The sequence below is a fragment of the Physeter macrocephalus genome, chromosome 4, assembly GCF_002837175.3.
Source record: "Physeter macrocephalus isolate SW-GA chromosome 4, ASM283717v5, whole genome shotgun sequence".
Taxonomy (NCBI): Eukaryota; Metazoa; Chordata; class Mammalia; order Artiodactyla; family Physeteridae; genus Physeter; species Physeter macrocephalus.
Window position 1 is genome coordinate 82,767,423 of NC_041217.1, and position 21,349 is coordinate 82,788,771.

The 21,349-nt window shown below is 37.5% G+C and overlaps 1 protein-coding gene across 5 annotated transcripts in view; it reads left to right on the forward strand.

Annotated features, from left to right (window-relative positions):
• The window catches only part of CSDE1 (cold shock domain containing E1), a 36,137-nt gene extending 14,837 nt beyond the window's left edge, over positions 1–21,300 (forward strand). Inside the window, exons 3-21 of one of the 5 annotated variants that reach the window (XM_028488968.2) lie at positions 241–387; positions 2,045–2,243; positions 3,259–3,368; positions 3,769–3,861; positions 4,482–4,579; positions 7,045–7,126; positions 7,464–7,592; positions 7,712–7,837; positions 8,470–8,682; positions 10,218–10,358; positions 10,444–10,608; positions 11,896–12,003; positions 12,614–12,789; positions 13,394–13,506; positions 14,510–14,629; positions 17,728–17,906; positions 18,770–18,933; positions 19,501–19,633; positions 20,002–21,300. In XM_028488968.2, the coding sequence (XP_028344769.1) occupies positions 250–387; positions 2,045–2,243; positions 3,259–3,368; positions 3,769–3,861; positions 4,482–4,579; positions 7,045–7,126; positions 7,464–7,592; positions 7,712–7,837; positions 8,470–8,682; positions 10,218–10,358; positions 10,444–10,608; positions 11,896–12,003; positions 12,614–12,789; positions 13,394–13,506; positions 14,510–14,629; positions 17,728–17,906; positions 18,770–18,933; positions 19,501–19,633; positions 20,002–20,049 (2,535 nt within the window). In that variant the 5' untranslated portion in view covers positions 241–249 and the 3' untranslated portion in view covers positions 20,050–21,300. Of the gene's footprint in view, positions 1–240; positions 388–411; positions 529–2,044; positions 2,244–3,258; positions 3,369–3,768; positions 3,862–4,481; positions 4,580–7,044; positions 7,127–7,463; positions 7,593–7,711; positions 7,838–8,469; positions 8,683–10,217; positions 10,359–10,443; positions 10,609–11,895; positions 12,004–12,613; positions 12,790–13,393; positions 13,507–14,509; positions 14,630–17,727; positions 17,907–18,769; positions 18,934–19,500; positions 19,634–20,001 lie in introns of those variants that run through there. The other 4 variants (XM_028488970.2, XM_028488969.2, XM_007120434.4 and 1 more) reach the window with 4 other exon arrangements.
• The last annotated feature ends 49 nt before the right edge of the window (positions 21,301–21,349 follow it).

Below are 21,349 nucleotides of genomic sequence, written 5' to 3' on the forward strand. Positions count from 1 at the left end.
GCATTTTTAAAATTGTAAATGTTATGGATTAGGGGTTAAGTAAGTGCTTTAAGAAGTACATTTCAGTTTGACCGTTTAATGTTAATGCTATAATTTATTTTGTTGATAGAAATCTGATTAAATGAATTATATTTTGCTAAAGTAGCTTAATGATAAATGTAAAGATATACAGGTTGACTGTCAAATGTGTGTTAAATTGTTATTGATCATAGTTGTAAACAGTGTGCTATGTTATCACAGCTGTTTGAGATGGAGAACGTTTTTACTGTGTCATCAGATCCTCATCCCCCTCCTACAGCCCCTCCTTCACTTTCTTTACCTTTATCTTCATCTTCTACCTCATCTGGGACTAAAAAACAAAAGAGGACCCCCACGTATCAGAGATCTGTAAGTCAGGGAAGCAGTCATCCCAGCTTTTTTCTTCGTGTTAAGAGCATGACTAAGAAGGGCCACTCAGTTTGATTGAAATACCCTGCATACTCACTTTCTAACTTCCCTAAGTATTTCCTTCACCTTGAATCTTGAAAGGTAAGTTTAGTAGTGTAGGCCTTGCTACTCAAAGTGTGTCCAAGAATCAGAAGTATTGGTATCACCTTGGGAGCTTGTTAGAAGTGGAGAATCTCAAACCCCTGCCGCTGAATCAGATTTTGTATTTTAACCAGATCACTGGGTAACTTCAGTTTGAGAAGCCCTAGTTTCGAGTCAGTATTGTAGAGGTAGACCTTCTTGGTTCAACTCCTCTGTCATTTGACTTTGGCAAGTCATTTAATCTCAGTGTCTGTTTCGTCATTGGTAAAATTGGGACAATATTACTTCCTCATGGGCTTTTGTAAAAATTACATGAGTTAGTACACATCTGACACTAAAGAGTGTCTAGCATGAATGAATTAGAACTTAACCACCTACAGATGTGATGGCTTTGATTTGCACGATTTGGCTATCCCACCCGGTGTTTTAACTACTTAAAACTTGGGTTTATCTTTCTAGAATTTCAGTCATCTTTTTTTTCCTGATGAAAAATTTTTTTACTTGCCCAACGTCAAACTCAAATGAAAATGCTTCTAAGTCAAATTTTCAATGAAAGGGTCTAAAACTAGGTGTAAAGATGTGGATATGTTGCTATAGTAAATCAATTATAGACCTAACTTTTCCTAGGGATTTTGTCCTATTTCATGCTTCACTTAAATAAAATGAAATATCCAATGTGATAGACAGTATCTGATGATTAAATAGGTCCCAGTGCATTGCATTTAAATAGCCCTTCTGTTCATTAAAGAATGTTTTATTTTGCTTTATCTGACCATAGAAACAAATGACAGTATTTAGAGAGTTCAGTGTCTGAAACAGGTGAAAAGATTTAATTGTACCTGTGAAGTGATTGAAGATTTTTAGGATTGAAGAGCTTTTGTTGTCTTGGAGTTCTTAGAAAACTCTTGCTTTCTAACTCATTGTTTTGAGTCATCTTCCATGAAAGGACCTGAGCGTGCATGTATTTTCTAGTTTGAAATAAGTATTGCATGGAAAGTTTCTTTTATTGTTTTAATCTCTACTAAAATAATTGTCTTCAAGATGCACAGCTTACTAAATAGCATCAAGGTTTCTATTTACATTTCAAAATAAGTATTAATAAATTTAATGAAATGTCCTGGTAGTTTGGGTTTCCATCTCTTGAATAGTAGTTACCTTTGTTCTGATATTGTTGTTTTAGTAATTTAAAGTTAATATAAAGGCAACTTTTACTTATGTAGTTACTTTATCTTAATATTTAAACTCCAGAAATTCTATTTGTTTGGTAAGTGAAAATTCTACCATAAATTGGGGCAGTTCCCCCAAAATAATTTGAATTACTTCCTCTGAAATGTTTTATTAGCTAAATTAACATTTCAGTAATAAGAACACATAATCTTCCCTTTATTTGTTTTACCTTTATTTTCTTTGCCTTTTTATGTTAAAAATTCAGTGATTTGTTAATCAGACTTATTAGTAAGCTATGTAGGTAATATACAGATCTATATGTATTGAGTTCTTTCTCTTTTTAAAACAGATGAGCTTTGATCCAAATCTTCTCCACAACAATGGGCATAATGGGTACCCCAATGGTACTTCAGCAGCACTGCGTGAAACTGGGGTTATTGAAAAACTGCTAACCTCTTATGGATTTATTCAGTGTTCAGAACGTCAAGCTAGACTTTTCTTCCACTGTTCACAGTATAATGGCAACCTGCAGGACTTAAAAGTAGGAGGTAATCTGTTGGTTCTCCTTTTTATAAAACTAATCACAAATTTATCTTGCATATCAACTTACTCATGACAGTGTTATGCTTTTGGCCTTTTAATTGTACCAATTACTGAAGTTTGTTTATATAAATTAGCAGAATCCTGATTTCTGTTGTGGTAGTAGTCTTTTTGAGGGATGAAAGAGTAATTGATTAAAAGATATCTTGGAATATTTTTTAAATAAACACTTAAATAAACACATTTAATTGTTATTCCCCCAATAATGACTGTTTGGCTATATATTAGATTTTAAGCCAGTGAAAATATTAAACTTTATAATGTTAGTTTTAATTATTTTGCCAGCTCCAGTTTGAGTAGTACCTGAAAGAAATAACTCTTACAATGTCACCACTTGGACTATGTGGAAATTCATTTTGACTGACAACATAGAAATTACTTTCACATGTGAAAATGTGTGGCTTATTAAAGGACTGAAGTTACAAGGTCTCAGTGTGTGTTTTTTTTAAATATCTTTGAGAAAAAAGAACAATATAGTTACATGAATATTTGGCATACCAAATACTCTAAACTGTACAAGAGTGTTATTTTGGTTAATCCTCATTTTACAGATGAAGAAACTCAGGGTATAGAGGGATTTGAGGGGTGAGGGGGGAAGCTTGCCAAATCTCATCATTACATTGCATCATTTGTAGTATGTGTAGGTGCCATGAAAACTAAGATATGGCTAGCTTAGTCTAAAGCAGTGGTTCTGAAACATCAGTGTGTATCAGAATTACCTACAAGGCTTGTTAAAACGCAGATTGCTGTACGTGATGCCCAGAATTTGTTTTGGAGTAGGTCTGGAGTAGGGCCTGGGAATTTGCATTTCTGCTACACTCCAGGTGATGCTGCTGGTCCAGGGACCACACTTTAAGAATCACCAGTCTGAGGAAACTCAAATGCCTCATTAAGTTTAGCTTGAAAGTGAGATACCATTTTGCCAAAATTAGTCCAACAAACACAACACTCTCTTTGTTTTAGATGATGTTGAATTTGAAGTATCATCTGACCGGCGGACTGGGAAACCCATCGCTGTTAAACTGGTGAAGATAAAACAAGAAATCCTCCCTGAAGAACGAATTAATGGACAAGTTAGTGACTTAGATGCTTTATGTTTTCTTAGGGCCCTGCATTTGCATATCTTTCACATTAGAAAAGGAAGATTCTCCCCGTCTCCTCAGTTTGCACGCAAGAGAGCTATAGTATATAAAAGTTACTATTTTAAAATTATATCGAAGCACTGGCATTTCTTGACCTGAAATAAAAATTTGGTCAAGACTCAATTTGGGTTTTTACATATAACCCTAAGTCTGTACTTACAGTCAGCTTATGTACTGTAAGTTTGAAACTTGGCAGCATGACATCCTCTTGTGGATCATATTAAAATGTATCCCTTTGTATAGTATAGAGGATATTAAAATTCAGTTTATATTGCACAGTGCTGCTCCTGAAATGATTAGCAATGGAAATTTTTTTTTTTTTGACTGGTAGGTTGTGTGCGCTGTTCCTCACAACTTAGAGAGTAAATCTCCAGCTGCCCCGGGTCAGAGTCCAACAGGGAGTGTATGCTACGAACGTAATGGGGTAAACTTGTGTATTTTTCTTAAACCTTTGCCTGATCCACCATGTGATCTATAAGCGTACTTTAAAATTCAAAATAGAAAACGTAAGCTGCAGTTGATAAAAATCAGTTTAAAATTTGGTTTTTAAGAGGCTTCGAGTGCAGCATTATCAAAAAATCTAAAAAGAAAAAAATCCATAGGACTTCCAAGTGTCTTAGTTTGCCCAAGTGTGACCTTAGTTAGAACATTAAGGTAAAATGCTTCTTTTACTCGCTTTTTTGGGGGGTTGTGGGAGGGGATCTTTTTTCTGGTTCCTTTTAAGCACTAACTCAGCTTTTTTGTTTGGAATGCCTTATATAAAAATTGTTTTTTTGAAATGTAACTACAGCCTCTGGGCAAATGCTTCCACGTGTGTAAGCTTTTTGAAGTTGGATTGCTGCTCAGCTGTGGACTCGCAGAAGTCATCAGCACCTTGGAGGGGAAGTGTGTTTATGTGAATAAACTATGTACTTGTCAAAAGGCATTTAATTTTAAGAAATTTGGCTTTAAATGCCAGTTTAAGAAGTATTTAACAAAGTAAATCACAGTATACACTGAACATGCATCCTGCTAGTATAGTAACAATACCTTATTAATTCACAGGAAGTGTTTTATCTGACTTACACCCCTGAAGATGTTGAAGGGAATGTTCAGCTGGAAACTGGAGATAAAATAAACTTTGTAATTGATAACAATAAACAGTAAGTTCTTTTTTCCCACCTAAGTGGTTTGTTTGGTTTTTTTTTTTTTCCTTTTACAATAAGAAATTTGAAGCAAGTCAAAAACCTAACTCGTAAATCTGGATAATTTTCATGATCTTTTAAATTTTTATTCATCAGCTAAGCATTTGAGCGTCAAGTCTATGACAGGCACTATGCAGAGTGTCAGAGATGGGAGGATAATTAAAACATGGTCAGAACTTTCGAGGAACTATTCTAGAGATCAGTGAAGGTTTTGCCATAGCAGCAGTGCTTGAGGTAAGCTTTAAGATGAGGAAGTCACTAGGGAGATGAGAAAAACATTCTGGATAGAGGAAGAATCATTTCGGGGAAGAGGCCAAAAGTTGGAGTTGATTGAGTTGACTGGATCATGGAAAGATGAAGTTTGAACTTTATTCATTAGTCACAGGTGTCTTTAAAGGATTTTAAATGGGGAAGTGTGATTGGTTTCTGTTGTTGGAGGTGGTGGAAATGGTAGGCTTTTGGAGAGTAGGGATGCTATAGACTAGAGGCAGAGTTATGAGAATTAATATGAAAGATGAGGGTCTAGTATAGACAGGCCAGGGGTGTTTGGGTATAAAAGTCAAGTCACATTGAGAAGATAAAATCACCGAGTTTTATAACTTTTTAGATAGAGGTGTGTATTAGAACTAAGGGAAGGGGAGTCCCAAATGCCATTTTTCTGGCTTGGGCTACTGGGCAGGTAATGATACCATTAACTGGACTAAGGAGGTACAGCAGAAAGTATTAAGGGTGGGAGAAGAATTGTGCTTATTTTGGCATTTTGAATTTGAGGTGTCTGTGGGGGAAGATATTAAATATGTAGTTGCATATATAGATCTGAGCAAGCTAGTTATGGACAGGAGATAGAGCTGTTGAATTCATTGGCATAAGCAGTTAAGGAAAGTGTAGTTAAAGCCCAGGGATGATTGTTTTTATTTTGGAGTTGGAGAAACACATACAAGTACAGAAGGAAGTTAAAAACAGGAGAAAGTGCTGGGAATGGACTTTGAATGGCAGTACAGAAAGAAAAGTCCCAAGAGTGTGCAGAATTATTAGCCTTGAACCTTACCTCTTGTAAGACTAGAAGGAATCGGATTGAGTTGTAGATTGATATTAGTAGTGCTAGTCTGAGGCCTCAATTTAATGTCAAGTTAGGAAACTTGGGAATAGGGCTTGAGTTTGAGGTGGATGGGGAGCCAGTGAAAGGGCTTTATTTAATCTTAATAAGTTCTTGAGTGTGCTAAGAACTTGTACTAAATATTTTATGTACAGTTGTTAATCCTCAGAACAGCCTCATCTGGTTTCTTCATCTGTAAAATGAGGTATGTTCTCATAAAGTAACTTGCCTAAAGTCATCCAGCTTTTAAGTTGACGTTTGAATCCCAATCTAGCTCTAAATAAAGCCTTTTCGCTGTAGTAAGTTGCAAGAGCAAATAGGATTTTTCCAGTGTCTTTGTTAGTCTGTTAAGTTTTTGAAATAAAAAAAGCACAATTGGGTGACAATTTGTCCATGAAGAATTAAGGGAAGTAATTAGTTGGTCTGCAGATGTTATAAACAACACCAACAAATACTGTTGCATCTTACACTGTATGTGCCATCTTTAAAACAAAATCTGATTTACATTGCTGCTGCAGCAACATGTGATGTCTGTTTTCAATGGAGGTGAACGTCACTTTTTTTTTTTTTAATTAAATTTATTTATTTATTTATGGCTGTGTTGGGTCTTCGTTGCAGTGGCAGGCTTCTCATTGCGGTGGCTTCTCGTTGCAGAGCACGGGCTCTAGGCTCACGGGCTTCAGTAGTTGTGGCACCCGGGCTTAGTTGCTCCATGGCATGTGGGATCTTCCCGGACCAGGGCTCGAACCCCTGTCCCCTGCATTGGCAGGCGGATTCTTAATCACTGGGCCACCAGGGAAGCCCTGAACGTCACTTTTCTAAAGCATAGCAAATATCTCCTATAATCACTGCACTTAACTCATGTTTCTTTTTTGACTGTTTAATCAGAAATAATTGATGGGATAGCTACTAAATTCAGTATTCATTGCAAACAGGACCATCTCTTATTAATCTCTTTATCCCCTGTACCTTTGTTTGCAGTACATAATACCTAGTCCGTGTTTGTTCACGTAATGGTCTTTCTAAAACTTTAGCATTCCCCATCTGGTTGCAACCAATTTGTGGCCTTATTTCAGCAGTCTGAGAGAGAAACGATGACATATGTGTGCCCAATTTAAAAGGCTAGGGAGTTTGCACAAAAGTCCTTTGCATATGAAGCCATATGAAAAGGATTATGTATTATAAAACCTTATATTAGTGATGATACAGAATTCTTGAGGTCTCAGAAAACTAGTTTATTGTTTCTCTAAACTCATCATGTCTAACCAAGCCAATGCATTTTTCACCCCTCTTTGGTCCCCATCGTCCCCACCCGATTCTTTTCTAGTACTGGTGCTGGAAGTGCTCGTAATATTATGCTGTTGAAAAAGAAACAAGCTCGCTATCAGGGAGTAGTTTGTGCCATGAAGGTAAGTGTCGATCAGATTTGAGAAACTTTAGTTTTTTTCTTTGACCGCTTTAAGTCTTTCAAACCCAAGCTTTTTGTTTTTCCTCTTTATATTTCCTTTAAAAATATTTAATTGTTAACGTCAGAAGTAATCTCTTAAAATTCCTTGGTTACTAATTACGTTCTTTAAAATGGGCCATTTCACTGATGATATTAATATTAGACTTTACCAAGTAATATTGTTTCCACTGGAGTATAATTGCATGAAAAGGCTTATTGATTGTAAATTTTAATAATAAATATGTGCACTGAATAGTACATAATATTCCTGCTGTTTCTTCATATTTGTTTGGCTTTAGGATGCGTTTGGCTTTATTGAAAGAGGTGATATTGTAAAGGAGATATTCTTTCACTATAGTGAATTTAAGGGTGACTTAGAAACCTTGCAGCCTGGAGATGACGTGGAATTCACAATCAAGGACAGAAATGTAAGATAGTTGAATAACTTGATCTTTGGCCTTCTTTTAAGATAAGTAGTGAGTTAAAATTTTAGGAGCACTTAAAGTGACATGGTTCCCCTCGCCCTCTCCACTCCCTTCTGATTTAGGGTAAAGAAGTTGCAACAGATGTCAGACTATTGCCTCAAGGAACAGTCATTTTTGAAGATATCAGCATTGAACATTTTGAAGGAACTGTAACCAAAGTTATCCCAAAAGTACCCAGTAAAAACCAGGTAAATAGTGTTTTTTTCAGAAGAGTCATGCCTCATCAGTAATAGAATAATACGGTATAGTATACAGAAGTTTCATTACTTTCAATTGTAATTTTGTGACAGTGGAGCAATTAAGTATTTAATGTGTGTAATTAAACTAAATGAGAAACCATCGGTACATCCATGAATATGTTTTTCTTTGGTTTTTTTTTTTAACTGGGTGATACGGAGAAGGGGGCAAAAAAAATGCTGGTTAGATTGGGAAGAAAACAGTTCATGTGTGCGTGCGTGCATCCCAGTTTGGTTTTTTTTTCCTGTTTTTGGTGGGTGGGGGTGGGGTGGGGTGAAGAGATGAGATCAGTGGTGTCATTGCTAAGGAAATGTAGAACATAAAAGACTGAAATTCTTTTCCTTAAATAAAATCTTTCAGTATCAGAGTGCAGGATCTTAACTGCAGTATCATGATTATATGGTTGTGTCATGTGACCATAGATCACAAACCTTTCAAATTGGACTTACGTTATCAACACCTTTTTTTCCTTTAGGGAGCTGTCTGTTATAAATAACATGGGTTTGCTGTGTGTTCTTCTTGTTTGACTTAGAACTAGAAGGGTGAGAAATCTCCAGCTAAAATAGTTTTTCCTTTTCATCAGAATGACCCATTGCCAGGACGCATCAAAGTTGATTTTGTGATTCCTAAAGAACTTCCCTTTGGAGACAAAGATACGAAATCCAAGGTGACCCTGCTGGAAGGCGACCATGTTAGGTTTAATATTTCAACAGACCGTCGTGACAAATTAGAACGAGCAACCAACATAGAAGTTCTATCAAATACATTTCAGTTCACTAATGAAGCCAGAGAAATGGTAAGTGTCGGATATTATTAGATACGTACCCAATCTTGGAGGCAGCAGGGCAATGTTATAGTCAAGTTTGTAATATGGTATTGAAAATTCTTTGGGTTTTGACAGTATTGGGCATTTACCTTATTAAGGTGATTGAGAACACAGACACTTGAGTCAATCTGGGTTTGACACTTAGCTATGCCAGTTACCTTGAAATAGATGTGAGAAAATTTTAGAATTAAAATCTGGAGAGGATGATTTCTAAGGTCTTTTGAGAGTCAGTGATTCTCTGGCCCTTAAATATGAAGACTGAGAAGATTTAAGTTCATCATTGTAGAAGGTAGATCTTTCCAGACTGTTACATAAAATGTTTAGTAAACACTAGGTTAAACAAAGTAGGTTTTGTTTCTTTCGTTTTTACAGCAGGACTTTGCAAATTCTTTTTAGCGAATATATGTCTGGAAATGATATATGCCAGAATTGTTGCCGAAACATATTTTACAAGTTCCGTGAATTAACTTTATCAAATGTAATTTACATTTGCTTCTGTTTGGAGTCATAACATCTACAGTATATCTCAGTGTTGTCAGTAGAACTGGATACATTCAGTGAAAATTTAAGTTTCTTCAAACTTTTTAACTGTTAGGAGAACTGATCTTGTTTGACATTTGCAATGTGCTTTAAACTTTAATGCATGTTTAGTTTTTTAGATGTGTTTTGCTTTACACTATGTAGTACATTGTTGAATAGCTTGCTTACCATCAGGATATAGCAAGGATTAAATGTCAGAGTATTGTTTAGGCTATATTCAAAACTGATTATAGAATAATCATTTCTAATATGTAAATATGCAATATGTAAGTCATTGGTGGGTTGATAATTGTATTTTATTAAGTATTTGAGTACTTGCCACGTGCCAGTTACTCTGGATATAATTCCCTTACAGAGCTGATAATTTAGTATGAAGGAAAAAAACATGAGGATGGAACTTTATATATTTTAGTTTTCAGACCTAAATCTTAAAAGTCCTCCTGTGCCTAAAGTCACAAATTTTTGAGGTAGAGATTAGAGAGTTGCCTTTAGTTGACTCCTGAGGTATTTGGAGTATTGTTCTGTAGATTTTTAATTTCTGGAAGTTACAGTGTCATAAAGCTTGGGCATTATTTGGAATCCTGGTTTTTGCCACTTACTGTGTGCTTTGGGCAAATTGCTTAACCTCTTTCAACCTCAGTTTCCTCTTCTTGTAAAACAATATTTTTCACAGAATTGAAAATTAAATGGAATGTTGTATGCATTTACTTCAAAAATGATAATTTTTCTAGTGCGTATTGGCCAAGAAGTAGCATCTGGGGAGTCTCAGGCAATTACTTAGAGATTAATTTACTTTATTGAAATCAGTGAGTTTGTATTTAAGTGGAAAAATTAAAATGTGGGTACAAACTTTGGCTATTTAATACAGAGAATTCCTAATGAATTTAATTTGATGATACTTCCAAACTTGAATGTTGTTGTCTTGACAATCTTCACAGCCAGTGAAAGTATTGTTTTGGTTTCAGGGTGTAATTGCTGCCATGAGAGATGGTTTTGGTTTCATCAAGTGTGTGGATCGTGATGCTCGTATGTTCTTCCACTTCAGTGAAATTCTGGATGGGAACCAGCTCCATATTGCAGATGAAGTAGAGTTTACTGTGGTTCCTGTGAGTAGTTTTTGAGAAAAGTATGGGAGGTTTTCTTGATCCTTCCTTTTTTGGTTTTAAAGTTACTTTTGTTTATCATTTGTAGGATATGCTCTCTGCCCAAAGAAATCATGCTATTAGGATTAAAAAACTTCCCAAGGGCACGGTTTCGTTCCACTCCCATTCAGATCATCGTTTTCTGGGCACCGTAGAAAAAGAAGCCACTTTTTCCAATCCTAAAACCACTAGCCCAAATAAAGGCAAAGAAAAGGTAAGTTTTAATTAAAATGATTTTTGCAGTTCTTTATTCCTCTTCTGCTTAAAGGCAACCACTGTCCACACAATAATGGAGTATTGTCTCTTTCAGAATTCCCTGTAACATTAACAGTGAACTAATCTAAAGCAAGGTTTTTAATCTCATCAATATTAACATTTTGAGCTGGATGATAATTTGGGTGGGAGGAGGTGGGGAGCTGTTCTTTGCATTTGGGGATGTTTAGCAGCATCCCTGGCCCACTAGAGGTCAATATCTCTTTTTTTTTTTTTTTTTTTTTTTTTTGCGGTACGCGGGCCTCTCACTGTTGTGGCCTCTCCCGTTGCGGAGCACAGGCTCCAGATGCGCGGGCTCAGCGGCCATGGTTCATGGGCCCAGCCGCTCCGCGGCATGTGGGATCTTCCCGGACCGGGGCACAAACCCATGTTGCCTGCGTCGGCAAGCGGACTCTCAATCACTGCGCCACCAGGGAAGCCCCAATATCTCTTCTTCCCATGTACAACAGCCAGACATGTCTCCAGAATCTGCCAAATGTCCCCTAATCATCCCCAGTTTAGCATCGCTCATCTAAAATGATAGTACTTGTCATCCAAGCAATTTAAAACTTTGAAGTTTTGGTAGACTTAGTTCACACATTTGAACTCCACTTATTGAAAAATCCACTAAATCCGTAAATATGAAGCTATCCATAAGATGACCTCTGCTCTTAAGTAAGTAACAAGAATTGTATAGAAACAGGTGATTCAAACAATGTTAAATGCTGCTAGAAAAGGTCAATGAGAGAGCTTTGGCAAAAATTAATTCTAAACTGGCAGGATCTGGGATGGTTTCAGTAAGGCATTGACATTTAATAGGTGGAGATAAATGAGGAAAGGATATTCCTCACTGAATAGAGGTACTGATGAGAAAAATTCAGGGTTTCTTTATAAAGCACTAATTAGTTTGACAGGAAGATTGGGCTTCTTTTTTGGGGTGGGGTGATTTCTGTTTGGCCGTGAAAAACTATAGAATAGGCATGTTGTCAGTAAGTGCTCCCTCCACAACATTAAAATTAGGTTAAGACTTTAAGACCAAATTAGGCAGACTGAGTCAGCCCTTGGTTAAAATGCAAGACCATCTATTATTCATACGAAAAATACGTATTTTAGAGAACCCTAGATAGGAAATTTCTACAGCTGTACCAGTTCTTTGGCTCAAGAGTCTGTAATAATTGCAGTTGTGCTTATATTGTTTCTTTGGTGGTTGTTCTTGATTCTTTTAATTGTTTTTTGACTATTTCTTTAGGAGGCTGAGGATGGTGTTATTGCTTATGATGATTGTGGGGTGAAATTGACTATTGCTTTTCAAGCCAAGGATGTGGAAGGATCCAATTCTCCTCAGATAGGAGACAAGGCAAGATAATTCTGCTTATTTGAGAGAGGGGGGAGGGTTAAAGGTTATCATCTGTATCATAAATCCTGAAAAATGGTTTCTTTAAATTTTATCAAGTTTTGCTAACATTTGTTTGTGCTTACAAGTTTAATATATAAACATCTTCCTATTTAAAAGCAGCTTATTCAATAAGAACAGGGTCTAGCAAGCTTTTTGTTAAAGCTTTTTGAGGAGTTAGTATTTAAGCATTAGATATGTCAAAAGCAATTACCTTATATAAAATTAATAATATTGGTAAGAAAGTTAAAACAGTCACTGAAGCATTATCAGAATAAAATCACGCCAAAGGTTTTTATATTGCTGTTCATTTTTGTCATACTTAGTGTGTCTGGTTTTCCAGTTGACCGCCTTTAGAGAAATTAAGAATCTATAAGGAATACACACTGTAGAGCAAAGCTTGATCCTTGTGGAAAGTGGAATGAGAAGTAGAAGTGATAGTTCTGGTGAATATCTGTTCCAGCAGAGTATTTATAAAAAGGATATTTAGAGTGGAAAGCAAGGTCTGGGGGAGTTGTCATTTCTACTTGGCGTGAAATGACATAATATTAATGAGCATCATTATTATTCACAGGTTGAATTTAGTATTAGTGACAAACAGAGGCCTGGACAGCAGATTGCAACTTGTGTGCGACTCTTAGGTCGTAATTCCAACTCCAAGAGGCTCTTGGGTTATGTGGCAACTTTGAAGGATAATTTTGGATTTATTGAAACAGCCAATCATGATAAGGAAATCTTTTTCCATTACAGGTGAGGAATGCCTTTTAGGAACTTAGAGCTTACAATCCATTCTTTGGTTTTGGAGTCAAAGACATTAGTATTGGGTAGTTATGTATTTTTTAATCTCAGATTTCATATTGGTGAAATTTTGGCAATATATAAAGTTAACTGTCTACCTCTGTATAGAAAACATGTGGTCAAAAGATACAGAAAGACCTGTACCTGCTTCGAATACTGGATAGGAGTCTTTCTGCTTCAGTAAAAGAATACTGTTTTATGTGTTGCTACCAGAGAGTTGTATATTTGATTTGGTGTTACAGTATAGTGGTTAAGAGCATGGGCTCTTAGAACCATACAGTTCCAGTTTAAATCCAGGCTCTGCTACTTAGTACCTGTGTAAGTTTTATCAAATGAAAATAACCTCCTGTCATCTTAGTTTCATTATCTTGAAGCTGAGGATAATGGTACCTCTACATAAGATGTTTCTGAAGATTATAGTCAGTGCTTAAAACAGTATCCAGCTTAAGTAAGCACACCATGAATATTATAATAGAAGAAATAAAGGCTACTTGCTACTGTTGATGTTTGTGGTAAATGCTTATTCAAAATGTCATTTCCTTCCCCTCCCCTGCAGTGAGTTCTCTGGTGATGTTGATAGCCTGGAACTGGGGGACATGGTCGAGTACAGCTTGTCCAAAGGAAAAGGCAACAAAGTCAGTGCAGAAAAAGTGAACAAAACACACTCAGGTAATGAATTGTGACTTCTGATTATTAAGCCTGTGTTTTGGGTAGGAGGGTGAGGCGTAGGGTGGGAGAGGGAGAGAAAAGCCTACTGTTCCAGATCACTGTTTCTACAGGTGTGATCCCCAGATCCAGCAGCATCACCTGGCCACTTGTTAGGAATACAAGTTGTCTGACTCCACCCCAAACCTACCAAAACTTTGGAGATGGGCAGTCTGTTTTAACAAATCCTTCAGGTGGTTCTGATGAACACTGAAGTTTGAGAACCATTGTTCTAGATTTTCTAGATCATTTGCTTTGAGTTTATTATCAGTTCAATATCTCTTTTTAAAAATAACCCCAAGATAATAAATCTCCATGGGATTGGGGTGGGGGAGGCATTCCTCTAGAAGACGGTTTTGGAGAAGAATGAGTTTAAATGTGAAGAATAATGGCAACTTAAGGAAATCGTTGCTATTTAGGATCTGTGACTTTTTAAAGGCCTACAACTTACTTTTTTGGCTTTCGCGTAAACTCACCAAGTAACACTTTTTGTTGGTGTTATTCTAGAGAAATGGGAGCTAAGAATGTTCATTAAGTTTAATAAGTAAGTGTTTTAGAAACAGGGTACAGCAGTGAAGAAATAAGACAGGTTGGTAAAAAAGATGAGTGAAATATCGGATATAAGTATGTTCGGAAAAATATTAAGATAAAATAAATTGGGGAAGTATATAAGTATTGGAGTTAGCAATACTTGTAGAGACCAAGGAAGGCCTCACTAAAAAGGTGATATTTGGTCATGTGGAAAAGGTGAGAGAGCAAGACATGTTTAAATGTGTATACTTATTAAGTCTTTAAACATCTTTATTTTAATAGTAGTTTAGAAGTATTGCATTTCAGGACTAGCAGGCAACCAGCCAACCCTCTGTTAACGTTTGTTCTGTTAATGTTCGCTTTTTTTTTTTGGTCCTGTGCAATAGAATTTAAATAAAATTGTTGAGGGAGAGGTATACATGCTTTTGTTTTGTAGTGAATGGCATTACTGAGGAAGCTGATCCCACCATCTACTCTGGTAAAGTCATTCGCCCCTTGAGGAGTGTCGATCCAACACAGACTGAGTACCAAGGAATGATTGAGATCATGGACGAAGGTAAGAGCATCGCTATCAGATTGTTGTGAAATTTGCCTTACCTTCAGATGAGTGTGTCGAAGATTTTAAAATATGGTAGGGTGGCAGTTGTTTTCAAATTCCTTAAAAACTGAATCAAGGAAAAGTGATTTTATTCCCACAATACTTGGTTTTTATTTTTTTTATCCCTTGGAAATGAGATCAGCCTGGGTTTATGTTGTGAACAAATGACTGCTGTGGAGCTTATGGCTGATATGTGAGCTGCTAACGCTGAGTTATATTGAAATAGACTGAGAACAAAATCTCACACTAAAAATATGCATTTAATGTTTGATAATCAGACATTCAAGTTGGCTGAGTTTAATACAACTTTGCAGTTTTCCTCTATTATTCACTGGTTATTTACATCAGTATTAACAAAATTTCCTAGTAACTGTTCAATTCTATAAACATTTTTGCCTCCTGTAAAAGTTTACTATATCTATTACTTAATAGCCAGGATTCCATGGGGATCCTACTACTTTTCTCTAGGTCAAAGCTCCCTACATTTTTATTTCTTGCCTTTTTCTCCCCATCTTTGACAACTCCCTGAGTCCTGGTGTCATCCCTTACCCCAAACAATTAACGCCAGAAAGACCAACTTTGTGCATAAAATAAGTTTGCAGTAGAAATGGTAGTAGGGAACACTGGATGATTAATACAGCAGAATTACCATAATGATGGGGTTGATGAGAGGATTTGAAATTCTCACCAAAGACGATAGCTTGGCTCACAAAGGGAATAAATCTTGTGTCATCTAGGAGTCATAGGAGAACATAAAGTGGGGAAGAGAAGGTCATTTGAGAGAAGGAAATGAGCCTTGATGAAGATGTTCCTTTACTACATGAGGTTCTTAGGAATTTCTGTTTTTAATAGAACCAGGACCCTAATACACACATCTCCAAATATGAATTGACTTTGTAGCACGTCAGTCTTAAACTAATGCCATGGTGACACCATACCCTTAAAAGGTCCATGAGGGTATGGGCAACTAACTTAAACTCATGAGATAATATCAAAGTGCCCCATTTCCTCCTCTGTATCATGCACCCTTTTATTTACTTTTGCATCCAACCCCCAATCCACTTATTCTTCAACACTGGCTATTTGGTAGTCTAAAAGCAAGGTTTTGTGGAAAAGGAAACTCCTGAAATCTCTGAGCCTAGAGTTTTCTGCGACTAGAAAGGTCACTTTTTCCTACTTGGTGGTGAGAACAGCTCTTTTATGTAGGAATACAACTAACCCAATATAAGACCATGGGTTTTAGAGCTGGACAGACCTAGATCTGAATACCAGCTCTTCCACTTCCAGCTGTACAACCTAAGTCAAATTAATTAAATCGTTACTAGCTTAGTTTCTTTGTTTTTTTTTTTATTTTTTTGGTTTTGGTTTTGTTTTTTTAATTTATCTTATTTTTGGCTGCTTTGGGTCTTCGTTGCTGCACGTGGGCTTTCTCTAGAGGAGGCGAGCGGGGTTACTCTTCGTTGTGGTGCACGAGCTTCTCATTGTGGTGGCTTCTCTTCGAGGAGCACGGGCTCTAGGCACGCGGGCTTCAGTAGTTGCGGCTCATGGGCTCTAGAGCGCAGGCTCAGTAGTTGTGGAACATGGTCTTAGTTGCTCCACGGCATGTGGAATCTTCCCGGACCAGGGCTCAAACTCGTGTCCCCTGCATTGGCAGGCGGATTCTTAACCACTGCACCACCAGGGAAGCACCAGTTTCTTCATTTTTAAAATGAGGATAATATCTTCAACCTCAGAATGTTCTATAAACATTAAATATGCATCAGTATAAATGTTTAATAAATAGTGGTTACTGCTAGTACCAGTAGGTCAGTCTAGCTGTCTTTAGTATTTCTGCGTGACTTGATCTATTGGAAATCTCTCCTCAGAGTTTTTAGTTCCTGTAAGTTTGAGAAGAAAATCTTCACTTACCCCTATAATCATCAAGAGAATGGTTAAAAGCGTTCCCAGTTTTGAAGCTTTGTCTTCCATCTAATGTTTTTCCCCTCTTTTCCACCTTCGTTGATTTCAGTGAATTCACCATCCAGGTGAACTGATAGGCATCTGGATGGACTCTTTGGCCTGGTTTTTATCCATAGCCTGCACTGACCTCCAGCCAACTTTTTACTCTAGGGCAGAGCTTAGCAAATATGATAGCTTGTTTTTATAAATAAAGTTTTCTTGAAACACAACCAGGACTGTTTACATACTGTCTTTGATTGCTTTCTCACTGCAACAGCAAAGTTGAGTCATCGTGACAGAGACAGGATCTTACAAGACTAAAATATTTACTATCTGGCCCTTTAAGAAAAAGTGTGGGGCTTTCCTGGTGGCGCAGTGGTTGAGAGTCCGCCTGCCGATGCAGGGGACACGGGTTCATGCCCGGTCCGGGAGGATCCCACTTGCCGCAGAGCGGCTGGGCCCGTGAGCCATGGCCGCTGGGCCTGTGCGTCCGGAGCCTGTGCTCCACAGCGGGAGAGGCCACAACGGTGAGAGGCCCGTGTACCGCAAAAAGGAAAAAGTGTGATGGCCCCTGATCTAGAAGAAAGGTGCCTGTAGGTTTGAGGGAGCCACAATCAGAACAAAGAAAGGAGGTGGAATGCCAAGAAATGATTTATCTATTTTGTGTTTTTGCCTATGCCTGGCTTGTTTAATGCCCAGTCGGGTATGGATCAGAAATGTTTTTGACTGGCTCATATTGTGAACTTGGGAAGAAGATAATCCAGTGGATCATGTTAGCAATCCATAGAGCTTTAAAAGCTCAAAGGTAATGAGATTGTGAGTGCTAGTGTTATCTTCCACACACAGCCCCCCCCCCGCCCGCCCCCCGGCCTTAAATGTGGTTTAAAACTGTTCATTAGCTGCTAGTAAGGTGATAATGAGCTACAAGTTCTAATTTGTTTTTGTGGTAGTATTTAGCATTCAGATTTTATTGGAGCTTTAAAGTAGAATTTCTTAGATATAAAAAAAAATCTTCTTAGTGAGTATATTTTTAGCAAATTAAAAATTCATTAGGACCATCAGCAGACGGCTGTTGTGAAATATTAGCTTTTAGACTTTGTACCTGTTTCTCCTTACAGGGGATATGAAAGGTGAGGTTTATCCATTTGGCATAGTTGGGATGGCCAACAAAGGGGATTGCCTACAGAAAGGGGAGAGCGTCAAGTTCCAGTTGTGTGTCCTGGGCCAAAATGCACAGACTATGGCCTACAACATCACACCCCTGCGTAGGGCCACAGTGGAGTGTGTGAAAGATCAGGTAAGTGGTTATATCTCTTGATCTGAATTTGATCCTTTTATGAGTTGGTAACCAAATAGTAACCAAAACCTTGAACATTTTTCAGCCCAGGGGGAACCATCAACATTCGTTTGGTTTTTATTTCCACTTTACCCCCCTTTTCAGTGATTTGAAGTAGCTTATTAAAAACACAGAGAAAACCACATGGAAAGAAAAAACGGCAATAGTAGCAAAAGGAAAGTAAGAGTAGTATTAATAGCTAACACAATGGGGAAAATAAGTTTGGAGTGAGATTTCCAGAATAGAAAGACTATAATGTTTTTCATACTTGAGCTCAGAACTTCTTTTACAGACCACACAAAGAAAGAAACCATGTGTAGAAGTGTTCATAAAATAAGCTTCGGGCAAACAAAACTATTCCTGGTACTTAAATCTCAAGGAAATCTCTCTGAGTCCTCAGAGAGGACATTTTTTGGTATCAGTACAGTGACTAACATTTTGTATGGCTGTTTCTAATAATACCATAACCCAGCTTAATAATTTTGGAAGGGATCAAACCAATGCATATGTTCAAGTAACAGCTTCCTAATGATTTTGCTTAATTCAAAAGCTTAGTTCATACAATATATGTAGGCACAAGGTAACCTTTCTTTGTTTCTCAGGCTATGATAGAGTGGATGGCAGTGGTTTCAAAGATACATTTCTTCCCTGACAAGTTTTGCAGACCCATATGCTGTTGTTATAGTCCAGGCAGCGAGCATCAGCACTGATGCCACATTTTATTAACCCCTACTACCTAGGGGCAAATTGTGCTTCATTCAAAGTGAGTTTCTTTTCCCTGCTGTGTGGTATGTCTTTTTCATGCTGTCTTTTTAAAATTTCAGTTTGGCTTCATTAACTATGAAGTAGGAGATAGCAAGAAGCTCTTTTTCCATGTGAAAGAAGTTCAGGATGGCATTGAGCTACAGGCAGGAGATGAGGTGGAATTCTCAGTGATTTTCAATCAGCGCACTGGCAAGTGCAGTGCTTGTAATGTTTGGCGAGTCTGGTGAGTTCTTTGTTGTTGTTGATTAGTAACCTCCCTGGACTGTCTCTTTTGTAATCTCTGCTTTATCATATTTTTTTCACTTTTCCATCACTGCTTTTTTTTTTTAATCCTCTTTTGCCACTTTCTGGTTGTTTCTTCATTGTCTAAATTTTGTAGTTTAGCATTTCTGGCACTATGTTTTTGTTCTGTTTTAATAACAAAATAGCATGAGAGGAGGTGGGAGTCTCTGGAAATATTTCTTCATATTTTCCTTTTCTAATGTTTTTCCATACCTGCTACATTGTTTTATGTGTCTGTGGAACTGGTTTTCTGGTTGCAGACCAGTCTAGGGATGACCCTCACCCAAATGATTCTTCCAGCTCCTAAGCAATAATAAACATTGAGTTCAGAATAAAAACATAAACTTGTCTGCCCTGTCTTGCTAGTTAGTTAGTTGGCTAGGTGAGGCAAGAGTCTCCCCTCATTAAAACTGAGTCATTTGGGTAGTTAGGTAGAAGACACACTCCTCTGCATGTACTTTGCTTCCCACCAAGTGTTGCTTCTTCTCACCTCTTGACTTTGTTACAGCGAGGGCCCCAAGGCTGTTGCAGCTCCACGACCTGATAGGTTGGTCAATCGCTTGAAGAACATCACCCTGGATGATGCCAGTGCTCCTCGCCTAATGGTTCTTCGTCAGCCAAGGGGACCAGATAACTCAATGGTATGAGGGCATACAAGGTTTTGGGCGGATGGGGGCAACTGACAGACCAACATACTACTTGAGAACCTATTTTAGCAGAACTCAAAGAGCTTCCTTTACCAAGGTGCTTCAGTATTGCTATCATAACTAGTTAGCATCCCTGCACATTGGTTCAGCCCCTAACGTAATGGTTGCTTACAGTAAGAGGAACATTTCTTGGTGTTCCTGATACTTTGAACATAGTTTAGGAAGGCTTACTATAGATTTCCTCCTCTGCAAAAGAATTGGTGGTGATTGAGAGTAATGCTTTGGTAGTCCCTTTTGGAATTGTGAATGTACAATGATTGTCATACACCCAGGTCATTAACTGCAATTTTATTTCCTCACAGGGATTTGGTGCCGAAAGAAAGATCCGTCAAGCTGGTGTCATTGACTAACCACATCCACAAAGCACATCATTAATCCACTATGATCAAGTTGGGGGGATTCTGGTGAAGGGTTCTGAATATCTCCCTCTTCATCCCTCCCAAAATCTGGAATACTTATTCTATTGAGCTATTACACCAGTTTTAACACCTTCCTCGTGTTATGTTTAAAAAAATAAATAAATTTAAGAAAACCATTTTAAAATTATGCAGTTGCAGCCTGGAAAACTTAAGGTGGCGCCTTATAGAATCAATTTTAGGAGCTTTATTTGGTGCATTTAACGCAACTGGTAATTGCAAAATCCACTTCTGCCTGTGTAAGTGAAAAATATAGACTGTTACCTTGTTGGCCCTGTGAAATTCTGCACTTGATACTTAGTATATACTCTACCTTCATTACTTCTGGCAAGATGTTCTGCCTTAGACTCAGTTGCATTCTTTTTCCTTTTCTGTTCATTATGCTTTAATTCTGAGGACCATATGGTGGTAGAATATATTAAAAATTACAAAAATTTGTATAGGCAAACCATTTCTTTAAGTTGATGGCCAAATGTTAAAATGTTATTTTTCATATCATTTATAATCTTGTCACAGTCCACTTAATGAAGTTTGGTTAGATTTCAGTGAAAATTATCTTCCAGGGTAGTTTCCCCCACCCTGGGATGGGGGGGTGTGACTTTACCACAATTAGTATATATGGTGCAGAATTTCATGCAAATAAGGTGTGCCAGCAGTGTGATAATTTAAACGTATTTAAAGAAAAACAAAAGGATGAATGCACAAACTTGCTGCTGCTTAGATCACTGCAGCTTCTAGGACCCAGTTTCTTTTACTGATTTCAAAACAAAACAAACAAAAAATAATAAAAAAGTTGTGCCTGAAATGAATCTTGTTTTTTTTATAAGTAGCCGCCTGGTTCCTGTGTCCTGTAAAAAGTACAGGCACTTGACCCTTGTTGTAGCTTCTGTTCGGCTTTATATCACGGGAACGGATTGGTCTGATTTCTTGGCCCTCATATTGAATTGGCCACATGCAGGGTCCCTGGCCAGTGGACTGAAGGCTTTGTCTAAGATGACAAGGGTCAGCTCAGGGGATGTGGGGGAGGGTGCTTTTATCTTCCCTGTTGTCGTTTGAGGTTTTGATCTTCTCTGGGTAAAGAGGCCATTTATCTTTGTAAACACGTAACACTTTTGCTTTCTCCAGTTTTCTGTTAATGGCGAAAGAATGGAAGCGAATAAAGTTTTACTGATTTTTGAGACACTAGCACCTAGCGCTTTCATTATTAAAACGTCCTGTATGGGAGGGGCGGGTC